General features: G+C 35.3%; 1 protein-coding gene across 7 annotated transcripts in view; it reads right to left on the bottom strand.

The window, feature by feature from the left end:
* Positions 1–14,811, bottom strand: part of LOC135210146 (glucose transporter type 1-like) — a 372,059-nt gene that overhangs the window by 196,505 nt on the left and 160,743 nt on the right. For 3 of the 7 annotated variants that reach the window (XM_064242967.1, XM_064242965.1, XM_064242966.1), the window contains 2 exons: positions 10,576–11,212; positions 556–582 (listed from right to left, as the gene is read on the bottom strand). In XM_064242967.1, the coding sequence (XP_064099037.1) occupies positions 556–582; positions 10,576–11,198 (650 nt within the window). In that variant the 5' untranslated portion in view covers positions 11,199–11,212. Of the gene's footprint in view, positions 1–555; positions 583–10,575; positions 11,213–14,811 lie in introns of those variants that run through there. The other 4 variants (XM_064242968.1, XM_064242970.1, XM_064242969.1 and 1 more) reach the window with 3 other exon arrangements.

Below are 14,811 nucleotides of genomic sequence, written 5' to 3'. Positions count from 1 at the left end.
CACACACACACACACACACACACAACATATATATATATATATATATATATATATATATATATTATACACACAAATACCGTACATATAGTATATTATATACATATATATACAAAACATACATACTTTAGGTGCCTATAACTCATATTCACACATAATTAACACGTATATCTATACAGCAAATTTTGCACATACATTCTTACATAAACAATTACTCCTATATAACACAGAAATACATTACACAAACAAAGAATACAACAACTACAACAAAAAACCCTTGAAATGGCAAAATCCAAACACAGTTCAATTCAGCTTTATGGCATTATATCCTAATGAGTGCTAAGCATCTCTTTAAAATAAAGCTGAAATAAAGAAAGGGCTATGAGAGAGAGAGAGAGAGAGAGAGAGAGAGAGAGAGAGAGAGAGAGAGAGAGAGAGAGAGAGAGAAAATCAAGGTCTGGCTAAGAGTAAAATCGTTGGCAGGTAAGGTGTACAATAAGTGGGAAGCCGTGTCATCACATTGCCTAATCATTGTGGAATCGCCGTCAATATATTTACCTACAGTCCAGCCCGCTGCACGAGTGCCTGGGACCGAAGGAGAGAGACAAATGGTTAATGGGACTCATAATATCAAGGTGATAACCCCCAAATTTTGGAGTTTTTTTTTTTTTCCTTCTTACAGACTAAACCTGGCGAGTCCTGGACGCTTCACCTCAACCTCCTCTAGCTGGGAAACTTAATTTACGTTTTCAACATAGGATAATTAGAAACTTACCACTTAATCGACTGTCGTGAACCTAACAAAGTCCGATGAATGACAAGCATACCATTTAACGCCAATGGGAGCTCTGTGTTTTTTGAAAGATTTATACCAGTTTCCTTCATATAATCATATTTATTAGTACGATTAAAATCAATCACAGTTTGCAGTGGTAGAGACAAAGCTTCAAATTTGTCCTCTAAGGTAAAAAAAAAAAAAACTAACAAAACTACCACCACAATTTTTTTTTACCAAAGCAAAAATACATAAATAAATAAATTAAATAAACATAATGACGGCTTAACAACAATAGTCACAGACATTCAAATTTATCCTCTGAGGGGAAAAAAGGACAAAACTATCAAACTGTAACCATTCCCAATGCTTTTCATCAGAGCAAGTAAAGAATAAATAAAATAAGCAAAATGACGGCTTACCAAATTCGTCAATGTAAACCACCCTTCCTACATTATACTTTACAAATAGGACTCACTATAAAGAAACACTGAGGCTAAAATTATCAGCCCTAGAGACCCCAATGCCCGAAGCTAGGAATCAATACTACCAAAGCAGGTGCCATAAAGTTTAATCATGTTGTGACCATTAAACTCGTGACCGCGATCAGATACAAGGGTGGCATAAACAAAACTATCTAGGGAAATATATTCGCTGCTTAATTAACCAACCAATGAACCTTAAACACTTAAAAGATATTGATATAAAAAATATTAGACATAAATACTATCTCTTGTTCGTAAAAAAAATTTTGATATCTGCATGTATGAATAGTCGCTTGTAATATAAATTCAAGGACTCACAAACACCTAGCTTCATATATATATATATGTATATATATATTATATATATATATATATATATATATATATAATATACATATATATAATTTAAACCACGAGGTATAGACACGCTTATGCAGTGACTAAAAAATAGAAATTAATATCATATCAATATGCCATGACTTGAACCGATTTTAAAACATTCATAATAAAATCAAATACCAGGAAACTTACATATAACGTTCAAATCCCTAAAAATATCTGAATGAAAACCTTCATAACATCAACAACCAGGAAAACGCTTAAGTGTTTTAAATGTAAAAAACTAGTCTCCAAACAGCTGTTTCCAAATTCATGGTCCCTCTAAGAGATCTCTGGGATATGACTTATGAGTCAGCGCATTTAAAAACAAAAATAGATAGATAAAATCAGTGTGCAGGATTCCAGTGCCACACGGATGGGCTTGGAATTCTTCCAATGGTACAGAGGAATCCAGATTTTCCCCTTAAAATTTCAAGTTACGTATTGGAAATCCTAGTTTTCCAAATTACCGCGCTATTTTTGTCTAGAACAGTAAACAATGATCCTGAGATCTCTGGGATAAATTATAAATCTTATTTTCATAAAGTTCCTGAGATCACTGTCATAAATTATACATTTTATTTCTCATAAAGTCCTTGAAATCTCTGGGATAAATTGTACATCATATTTTTCATAAGGTTCCTGAGATCTGGGGGATAAATTATAAATCTTATTTCTCATAAAGATCCTGAGATCTGGGGGATATATTATATATTTAATTTTTCACAAAGTTCTTGAGATCTGGGGGATAAATTATATATCTTATTTTTCATAAAGTTCCTGAGAGTTGGGGGATAAATTATATTTCTTATTTCTCATAAAGTTCCTGAGATCTAGGGGATAAATCATAAATCTTATCTCTCATAAAGTTCCTGAAATCTCTGGGTTAAATCATAAACATTATTTCTCGTAATGTTCCTGAGATCTCTGGGATAAATTATAAATCTTATTTCTCATAAGTTCCGGAGATCTCTGGGATGAATGATAAATCTTATCTATCATAAAGTTCCGGAGATCTCTGTGATCAATTATAAATCTTGGTGGGGCCCGGTAAGATCGGGTGCCATGGCTCCAGATGATGTGACTGTACTCTAAAGTAACAGGTATCTAACAGTGCTTTTTTTTTCTTTCTTTCTTTTTTTTTTGCCAAGCTAACGCTCGAACGTTTTATTTCCCTTTCTTGTTATTTCCTATGTTGTTGTACCTGCCCCAATTGTCAGAACGAAAGAATTCACAATTCAATGTTTACCTACCAACCGAGCGGTAGTTTTCCCGGATGTAATTTTCACCGTATGTTATCATATTCAGCAACGATCTGAAAATGGCTTGGTCTTGTTAGTTAGGTAGTCACTGAGTAGGGAAAAACCCTCTCTCCTTCACCCCTCTTTAACCCCTAATGCTAATAAATTGGTCCGTCAGCTCTTAAGCACTTACGTGGGATTCTGCACTGGTGAAAAATGCTTACATACAACAGACAGAGAGACCAAACTACTGTTCTTTCATAGTAAAATGTTCCTGGGATCTCTGGGATAAATCATAAATATCATTTCTCAAAATGTTCCCGAGATCTCTCGAATAAATCATAAACATTATTTCTCATAAAATTCCAGAGATCTCTGGGATAAATTATAAATATTATCTCTCATAAAGTTCCTGAGATCTCTTGGATAAATCATAAATGTTATTTCTCATAAAGTTCCTGAGATCTCTTGGATAAATCATAAATGTTATTTCTCATAAAGTTCCTGAGATCTCTTGGATAAATCATAATTATTATTTCTCATAAAGTTCATGAGATCTCTGGGATAAATCATTAACATTATTTCTCATAATTCCGTCTGAAAATCGCTGGTGTAAATCATAAATGTTATTTCTTTCATAGGTTCCTGAGATCGCTGTGATAAATCATAAAACATTATTTCTCATAAGTTCCTGAGATCTCTGGGATAAATCATAAACATTATTTCTCATAAAGTTCCTGAGATCTCTGGGATAAATCATAAATGTTATTTCTCATAAAGTTCCTGAGATCTCTGTGATAAATCATAAACATTATTTCTCATAAAGTTCCTGAGATCTCTGGGATAAATCATAAATGTTATTTCTCATAAAGTTCCTGAGATCTCTGTGATAAATCATAAATATTTTTCTCATCAAGTTCCTGATATCTCTGAGATAAATCATAAATATTATTTCTCATAATGTTCCTGAGATGTTTGGGATAAATCATAAATATTATTTCACGCAATGTTCCTTAGATCTCTGGGATAAATTATAAATGTTATTTCTCATAATGTTCCTGAGACCTGTTCGATATATTATAAATCTTATTTCTAAACTTTCGCTAAATTCTCTATGCGTCTGAACCTCGTACCGAGTCCTAGCACAGCAAAAAAACTTGTCTATAATCAAGAGAGAAGGTTAACCCAAGCCGTGAGGGTCTTCAATACTATCTGATGAAAACCTGTGACATCGTTAATCCCACAGTTCTGAATATATATTAAAGGTCAGATCATACAAAATAAGACAAAAAAAAAATGAAATGTGACGCTGGGAAACGACGATTCTCTTTGCCACAAACCATTTTCTAATATACAACATTAGAACAACGGACGATACTGTTGAGTTGCAAAGATAAGAGTATTTATAATGTTGTTTCCCCACAACGGATTTTGTCTTACTGAAGCCATAATTGTGATCTAGAAAGGGAAAGAGGGTTTTAAAATGCTCAATAAATGAAAAGATTAATAGTCTGAATACTATTTCCAACGGAAATAAATTTCACTTAAAATTTCATCGAATACTTCTGGAATATGATCAAGACCGGATGCCTTACAGATATTCAAGGACAGAAGAACATGAAAAACTTTACCAACGGAGAATATTAGAACGACAGCATTAAAGAGGGGCAACGTAAGGGAATATTGGAACTGCAAAGAGTATCAGGTAAAAAAGAAACAAAAGCAGGATGGAATTTTCACTCCGAAAGCAACGTCACCAATAGGGTGAAAGAGATGTCACACAGATGTCAGCATGAAACAGAAGACACAAGCATAGGACGAGAGATATATTTTCAGCATTAGCAAAGAACACTAGCCTTCCCAGTCGAAAACTTTCTTCGATGAAGCAGAAAAGCAGTCGTTCCTATAATATTCTAAAGGAACACAGAAGAATAATTCCTATAACATTATAAAGAAACACGAGTAAGAGCAGGAACAGAAATTAGGAACGACGGATACACCTCGATGCCGACCAAACACCAGAAGGTTTGAACAGAATGAAAAGATCTGCTTTGAAGGCACATAATTATCATGAGCTCATCAACTTAAAACACGTCAGTGTTACATCAATAAACGATTGGTGAATTACGCATAAGTCTGAATATTTCAAGCAGATTAATTATCGGGCATATAGAGAACAAATGTGTAAATTTGCAGTTTTTCCAAGCTTTTGAACAAGTCCTTTCTTTCTAAGATGCCCCTATTAACTTCGTCTAGGGTCAACGCTAATTCACTGCTCTAACAGTAACAGAGATTTGATCAAGGACACAAGACAACTGTAAAATTGTGAAGATTAAAAACCCTTCGGTATCATGTCCTTTTAGCTACTGTGAATTCAACAACAATGAGTAACATAGTAAAAATTAAATGTTACTCGTTTTGATGGAGAAACTACTTAGACTCAATACTGCATTTCAGTTCTTTTTTTCCAGGACCCTGGAATGTCTGAACTCGTCATACACAGTTTCCCATAAGTTAGAATCTAACGCCATGAATTAGTGTCTGAAAACATATGTATGTATTAAGAGTATGCTGTGGAATAACTCACTCGAATCTAGGTTACTTTTTATAAACAATTAACGACTCCTGACTCCACCGAACATTTTACAAGAGAAAGGAAATAATGGAGAGAGAGAGAGAGAGAGAGAGAGAGAGAGAATGCGTTCTGCTGAATCATTCAGCAACTCTGGTTTAGAAACTCAAAGGTGGAAGTCCTCCATTTCCATATATATCTCACAGACTGAATCTGGTCATTCTGTGCTAATGCAATACCTACGAATAGATGGAGAGCGAAGGATTAACACGATGACGAGTTTCCTCTACCACTAGACCAACTCACCAACCCGCTGGTATGATATGACTAGAGCATCTTTTCAACAGTGGCTTGTCAAAACGGAAACATTCCTTCCCTAATAAAACTCAAAACGATCATCTCTCGATGCCATAACATAAACCCTGCCTCATGACCTGAAAATACTACTTACTTACAACAGAAATAAGTCAATTAATTTTACCGTGGCTTACCTATTATTCGGCTTAATGGCTTAATCTATTTGTCAAATGAAAATATGCCAGAAGATATTATATCTACAAAAAATTAAGGCTTTCCATTTCTCACTGGCATTTTCTTACCAAGGCTAGGTGTGTGGGGGCGGGAAAAGAACGAGTAAAAAAAGACCAACAAAAAGCGAAAAAAGATGTTATACATACATACATACATATATATATGATGTTATACATATATATATATATATATATATATATATATATATATATATATATATATATATGATTTGGGGAAGAATGCAAAAAAATAAAAAGTAACGGAATTAACAAGTCGAAAAAGACCACCGTATAACCTTCGACGCACGGCATAAAAGGAAGTGGTTGTAGAAAGGTAAAATAAACTTGAATATTTGATTTAAGAAATACAGCACGAATAGGTATCCAACAGAATAAATCAGACAGATGCCACGTAAAAGAGAGGCGCCAACCCTCACTGGTCTTCCACAAAGATTGGCGATATCCACAAACTGATGACCTAAGTCTAAACCACCCACATATGTTGTCTTGTTATCGCACGTATACCAAACCACAACTACCTCAATCACACATGACTGATGTAAAGATAATGAGCAGAAAGCTCTTGCTATTCAGTACATACAAATTCATGTCAAGTGTACCTATATAATATTGAGTGTATATACGCAGAAAGAGAGAGAGAGAGAGAGAGAGAGAGAGAGAGAGAGAGAGAGAGAGGAAATCACTGGATTACAAAGGACACAAGACATGGTTCAAGAAGGACATAACGTAATTAACAACACTTTCAAAACAAACACAATTGCGACCGTCAAAACACCTTTCGTCTTGACGCTTCCATAAACACACACACACTCACACGTGTCAATGCAACCTGATCAGCCATTTAATTGTCATTTAGCAATATTATATAACTGGAGGGTCTTTAAAGGTGACATGAGACGCACACACGTATTCATGACGACCTGGAGTAGGACGGCGGGACTACAGTCGAATATGTCGCACTTTTCTAAGAACAAGGAAAAGTTTGTTATGCAAGAAGCATTAACACGGCCACATAAAATGTTCAAATATATAAATACAATCGTGTTTCATTTTCAGGTGTAAAAGTATTCATATTCCACTGAATTTGCTTCCGACTGGTAATTGCTTAATGGCAGAACGCGAAACATCCTCTATTCACAACTTTCAGCAACTGGGAACTATTTTGACCTCAAATATAAAGAATCCTCCTTCAAAAAGAAACTGTTCCTGAATATGAATATTGTAAAATTTTGTTGCAGTCTCTTCGAAATAATAGTGAGCGCGTAGCTACTAAGAATGTAAAGGAGGACAAAACTTCCTCTATAAATCAGTTAAACAGCCTCTGTGCGAATGACGAATAGAAATAACTAATATTAGAGAGAAATGGCTGGGGGTAAATTTCTGAGTCTTTCATTCCTATCGTGGTACATACCAAAGATGGGCTGAATTCAAAATGTAAACGCATTAGTGTTCCTTGCAGAAGGACAAAATCTTATCCATTACAGCTTAACTGTTTTATCTTTTTTTAATAACGATCAAAAACTACCTATTCTTCTTTAAACAAACTTAAAAGAGGAAGCAATTGGAATTGTTTACAGATTTAGTGAAGTAAATAAAACAATAGACAATTTTTCGCTTCTCGAGCCAATTCGGTCAACATCCAGTAAATTATGGCTGATCAAATTTTTGACATTAACCAAATTACTTTCTGATCGTATCTTGAAAAAAATCCATTCGGTTCCCTTCTCTCTCTCTCTCTCTCTCTCTCTCTCTCTCTCTCTCTCTCTCTCTCTCTCTCTCTCTCTCTCTCTCTCTCTCTCTCTCTCTCCTGGGTGGCGTGGGATGAGCAATGAGGAGCTACAAATAAAATCACTAAAGTAGGGATCTTCCATCTCAGTGACATGCCTATCTATACACACGCAAAAGAAACTGTCTAACACAAACTATCACCATCTCACTCATCAGGACGACTCGGCCATGTGCTACATCTATTCTTCATCCAGGGGGTACCACAGATTTATATGACAGAGAAATCGAATTCATGTGAGGACATCACAGGCTTCATATCAAAAGAGGGAATGACTGTGAACAGCCTGAGTTGTGTCACGTGTCACGAAAATGTCGTGAAAAGTGTTCCATCCGAAGCGCCTTAAACTCACTAAAAAAATGCAGAGGAATTCCTCTTGGTATTGACCTCAAAACATGTTACAGTTTATACAAATGGAAAGATAACGATCACATTTGGGAATATTTTAGTGAATCTAAAGGACTAAGGGTGGGCTAGGTTCAGTTGTTATTTTTGGCAATCTTTCATTTTTCTAGATGACTCTTGCGCATGCTCTTACCGCTATCTAGCTCGCATTCCTGTAAATGCCCAGTGAAAGAAAAGGCGACATAATTGAAAAAAGTGGCTATTAAAGGAAAAAGTCCAACTGACGTCATCAAAATCAGGCCTTTCGTAAGAACTCAACTTGGAAATGACTCATTTCTGAAGGAAACACTGCAGTTTAACAAATTACTATTTTTTTCAGGGATTACATTTTTTCACTGTCATACTAAGCAGACTTTATTATTGACTGAAACAAACGTACTTAATCTTTTATAAAAAAAAAAAAATTGACAAACTATGAACCAATATATGTGCCTGTTGTCGATATTAAAATGAATTTCTATAAACCACGAAATCTGTCATTTTCCCTTCAAGTGAATCAGTTACTGTTCAATGCAGAGAACAAAAAAACCAAGATTTTATTCACAGTGACCTGGCTTCAGCTATCACCGCTTCCTTTAATAGAACCTATTCTATTAAACAAAAATACTTACGAAAAGAAAAATGACAGGTAGCAGCAAAAATGAATTCTATAGCCAGCCAGCTTGCGGCCAAACTATGCGCTTAAGTATGTAATCATTGTTTTCCATGTGTAATGTAAATGGGAAATGTAAGAATGAGTTGCTCGAAAAAAATAATAAAGAAACAAATATGCAGCATGTGTATTAACATGCGCGTATCACGTGTAATTATATACAGCTGCATATTTTCGAGCGGAGAGAGAGAGAGAGAGAGAAGAGAGAGAGGAGAGAGAGAGAGAGAGAGACGAGAGATGATCGGAGAGAGAGAGAGAGAGAGAGAGATAGGTTTTGCTCTTTGTGCCTTCTAAATATTTCTTTGGTACTTATCAAACTGGCTACAGCATTGTCTTGACTTTACCTCAACACAAGCTGACATCGAGTTTATACTCTCTTTATAAATGTTCACATTTTTAAAAATCCACCATTTATACTTAAGAATTTAGACTTGGAATTATTTATCCCAATTGCTACGTAAGGAAGGCAGCAAGCAAAGAATGAATTTAATTCTTATGTATACATCGCGTCTAAGAACCGAGCCAATTAAACTGATCATTAACTGCAGTTTTTTTCCATTTCTTTTTTATTTATTACGTTACGGGAATTAATCTTATTCTTTGATCAGTCAAAATTCATCCTTAACGAGAGACATATAACAGACAATAATGGTGAGTTTGAAATACGTTATTTGACGAAAATTTTTTTAAATAATTCTTTTATAAAAAATGTCTGCCTGTTTTCACTACCAAGTAAAGTGCTTTTTCGTTACCATCCACAAAACTATAGAATGAAAAAGGTAACGGATGTATAGCATCCTGGTTCGAAGCCCGTGCTGATACTCTTCTGTTTAGTCAGAAAGGAAACTAACGGCCATCATTTGTCATTTAAAAAGAATTCAATGTATGTGTCTCATTCACGACACCTAAACGACGAAACAACAATTAATTGACGTTAATTTGGTCTTCCCAAGTTTAGTCAGTGACGTGAGAGTTACCTCCAGTTTCAATGAAAACTTCTCAAAATGTGCTAGTCCCATTTCAAGAATTTATGCCTCACGTCTGGGCTGCTCTCCAAAAGTCGGGTTTGGCACGCTTATAGTACCCGTCATTTCCGATCTTTGTGCTTACTCGGATTTGCATACCGCTTTCGTATTTAGAGGCTTTCATGTATACTTCGGGAGAGAGAGAGAGAGAGAGAGAGAGAGAGAGAGAGAGAGAGAGAGAGAGAGAGAGAGAGTGTTCATGTACGTGTGCGCGTTTGTCTGTGTATACTCAGGCATCAATGCAGCTAGAATGTATTAATTTTCGGAGAGCAAGCCATAGAGCAAGGGAGGGCAGGCAACAAAGTTCGAATTATTCAATGAATCTTTTGAAACTGGAAGGATTTTACAACGGGGGAGATGGAGCTAAATATCTTGGGAGGAGGAGGAGGAGGAGGAGGAGGAGGAGGAGGAGGAATGGGCATCAGGCATGAAAGGTCAGCTGATGGAATGATTAAATGAGAGAGTGGAGGGGAGCTTTCGTGAGTGACATATGCTTGCTCTCCAAAGCATCAACTATTCAATGAAATCCAATAGAAAAAGAAAGATAAGCGAGTTGCACTTCAATATATATTCATATATATTGTAAGCTTCTGTTTTTTTTAATAAAACAATTTTGTAGGAAAAAGCGACAATAATAATCATCATCATGACATAGTGAAAAGGGAAATATGGGAGAGAGAGAGTGGGGGTAAATGCCCCCCAACACACCTCAGCAACAACTCCTTAACACTTTCTTCTTTAATCTCTTCCGATGTATCGTCCCTAGGTGGCCATACCTCCTGGTCATCGTTACAGGGCACGGCTAGCTCCCCATCACCGCCCGTGAGAGCGCCGTGCACGCTATCGCGATCTGCAGCGCCGCACGTCACCAGCGGCGGGGGAGGAGGGCAGGTGATGACCCGCTCGTGGACGCGGCAGGCTCCCGGCGACGACGCTGTCGATGCCCCGCAGCTGCAGCCGCCGTAGCACGGCGACGGAGGCGTTCCTATGGGAGGGGGCAGCACCCCTGTGGGGAAGGCGGGAGGCGAGACCGGCGAGGTGAAGACGGCGTGGTCGATCGCAGCCGCAACCGCCGCAGCAGTACCGCCGGGAGGCACCACCTGGAGCGGGTGTGGTACCACCACGTACGGGAACGACTGCTGCTGATGCTGCTGCTGATGCACGAAGGGAGGATGGGGCGAGTGGAAAGAATGACTGGACGGGGAAAGGCGCCCCCCGTCACTAATGGAGGTGTCAGACACCCGTTGGCCGCCGCCCCTCATGCAGACGCCGATACCACAGGGTGGTGTTCGCACCCCACCAGCTGTTCCACCGCCCACACTCCTGCACATTCGGCCGCCCTCACCTGCACGCCCCAACATCACCCACCAATCACCACCACCACCCACCGTCCGCGTTGAGAGACGTCCGTCCGTCCGTCGTCCGTCGTCCGGAGACCGGAGACCGGCCCACGACCCCACCAGGAGAGCGCAGTCAGTCGTAGGGGCAGGACACCATCACATGTCGAGGTTCCGTGCAATTGGTGGTGATGGTGGTGACGGTGTTGGAGGTGGGTAGTTGAGATTGCAGTGATGACAGCGGTGAAGGTGACGGTGAAGGTGGAGTGGTGGAGGTGACGTGCGATGATCCAGGCAGCATAAAAAGGGGAGAGAGAGAGAGAGAAGACAAACAGTAATACCTACATCGACACATACTGAAGCACTATATTAGTTAATACATATTGAAGCACCATATTAGTTAATACATACTGAAGCACTATATTAGTTCATACATATTGAAGCACCATATTAGTGAATACATATTGAAGCACTATATAAGTTTACAAAACAATAACAATCACTGGACGTTAATTTAAGATTATGTTTGACGTATTCATAGCTTCTTGTAAAGCATGGCCCTGTTGACCATTTAACTGAATATGGATTATGAAAAAGACATTGGAACTTTAATATCAACCAGATGATACAACAACTTTACAAAGTGTACTCAAGGATCATTCTTTCAGGTTATTGAAGAAAACAGGAATCTCAAAAAAATCATAACTAAATCTTGGAAGAAAACAAGAATCTCATCAAAATCATAATTACTCTTGAACGAAAACAAGAATCTAACCACAATAATTAATTATTCTTGGAGGAAAACAAGAATCTCATCAAAAACATAACTAAATCTTGGAAGAAAACAAGAACCTCATCAAAATCATAATTATTCTTGGAAGAAAACAAGAATCTCTTCAAAATCATAACTAACCTTCAAAGAAAACAAGAATCTCATGAAAATCATAACTGAATCTCGGAAGAAAACAAGAATCTCATCAAACTCACAATTAATTTTGGAAGAAAACAAGAATCTCAGCAAAATATTTAATTATTCTTAGAAAAAAACAACTCTCATCAAAATCATAACTAAATCTTGGAGGAAAACAAGAATCTTATCGAAATCATATTTATTCCTGGATGAAAACAAGAATCTGATCAAAATCATATGAGTAATTCAAGACTATTCTTTGAAGAAATACAAATGATTCATGTACTTCAACCTAACGACCTTCTCGAACTTACCCACCACAGAAAATATGACAACACAGCCCGCAGGCTCATCTCGCTTTGTCCTACAGCCACGGCTATTCTTACTTGTTCTACTGAACTCCAAACACAGAGGTTTACCTGAATGACAGAAGACCGATAATAATCCTGTGAGGGCGGCAATGTACTCTTTGAAAGATGATCCTTTCACTGGTGTCAAAGCAACATGCACTTATATTCACGTATATACACAAGCAATCTAGATAAACACTATGATATAAAAATATTGCAATACAAAACGTGCCACAAAATTTACGAACACCTATTAAGTCCTATTAAGTCCTATTGCAGGTATGCACGATAAATAAGGATACAACACCTCGACCTTAATTATATATATATAAACTGAACCACAACATGTAAGAAAAGTAATATCCTTACAACGTCAATGTCATCCTGCATGTCAGAATGGAAGGTCACGCTGGATCCGTTTCATCTGTCCCAGTTTGTAGTTCACACCAACTCTTCCCGAAACAAGGTGCAATTTTCTGCGGGTTTTTAATCATACATCTCTATTTCCGTTGAGATAGAACAATATATGTTATGCAGATATGATATGGGTCTGTGCTCAAGCACTATTTTATAACATTTTACTGGTTTTGTAGCTGCGAAAGTCTTTAACATCCAGAGTACTGAGGAAATCTGTTCCTGAACAAAATGAGTCGCATAAAACCAATACATCATTTAGTAGGCATTTACGAATATTTTTCCGCAATAGGGATATAGCATAAGTAAGTAACAGTAATCTACTTGTATAGAGATGAATAATACTGAAAAAAAGACACAATAACCCAGAAATTCCTAAAAGCATTTATCTTATAGTCTACTTTAAGTACCTTTCTAACGAGCACACAAAACACTGACACACTTTTTTTATGCGCAAGTAACATTGCAGATAACTATAGGTATTTAATCATTCAGCATCCCATTGACTTTTTATATCGTACTGCATATTCAAAACGGCATAATAATATAACAACACAGTTTTTCAAGAATGTGAGGTTCGAGTTGCAAACATTTTCAACCGATTCAACCTATGACAAATAATGTCAATCACACATTAAATGTTATCTTATAAAGTGCTATCAAAAACTTGAGAATACATTACAAATGAACGTTTGCTCCTGTTAGCATATAGACATCATTTTCCCTTTGTTGGAACACATTCACTCACCTTCTCATATATATATATGTATATATACGAATATATATATATAATATATATACATATTTATATATATCATAGTATATATACTATATACTATACAAATATATATATATATTATACATATATATCATACATATACATATAATACATATACACTATTTATATATATATATATATTCATTATATACGTATATGAAAAATATTATTATATGCATCATTATGATCTACAAATGTAGTAGGTATGTGAATGTATGATTATATATATATAATATATATATATTATATATATATATATATATATCTTATTATATAGTATTTATAATAGTTATATTTATATCCATATAATTACATACAATGTGAAACTATATGATATCATACTATATATATTATATATATATATATAATTATATATTATATATATATATTTATACACATGTGTTGTCTAATATGTTATGGATATAACTATACTTATTAATATTACTTAATAATAAGTTTAGTATATTATTATATATATATAATTTATACATATGTTATATCAGTATTATTTGCATATAAGTAAATTTAAATCATATGGCTTATATATATATACATACATACATACATACATAATATTCCAAAACGGCATAATAATATTAACAACAAACAGTTTTTCAAGAATGTGAGGTTCGAGTTGCAAACATTTTCAACCGATTCAACCTATGACAAATAATGTCAATCACACATTAAATGTTATCTTATAAAGTGCTATCAAAAACTTGAGAAATACATTACAAATGAACGTTTGCTCCTGTGAGCATATAGAACTATTTTCCTTTGGAACACATCACCTCACCTTTATACATATATATATAGTATATATACGTATATATATATATATATATATATATATATATATATATATATATACATATAAGTTTATATATAGTATATACATACATATAGATATATATTGATATAGTATATACATATATATATACATATACATATATATATATATATATATATATATATATATATCATATATACGTATATGAAGAAAATATACTTATATGGCATATATTGATCTTACATGTAAGTATGTATGTGAATGTATGTATATATATATATATATATATATATATATATAATATATATATATATATACTATATATAGATTATATAGTATATAACCATATATAACCATATATCATA

Source organism: Macrobrachium nipponense, chromosome 39 (genome assembly GCF_015104395.2).
Source record: "Macrobrachium nipponense isolate FS-2020 chromosome 39, ASM1510439v2, whole genome shotgun sequence".
NCBI classification, from domain to species: Eukaryota; Metazoa; Arthropoda; class Malacostraca; order Decapoda; family Palaemonidae; genus Macrobrachium; species Macrobrachium nipponense.
The sequence above is the reverse complement of the archived record's forward strand: the minus strand, read 5'-3'. Positions and strand labels throughout refer to the sequence as shown.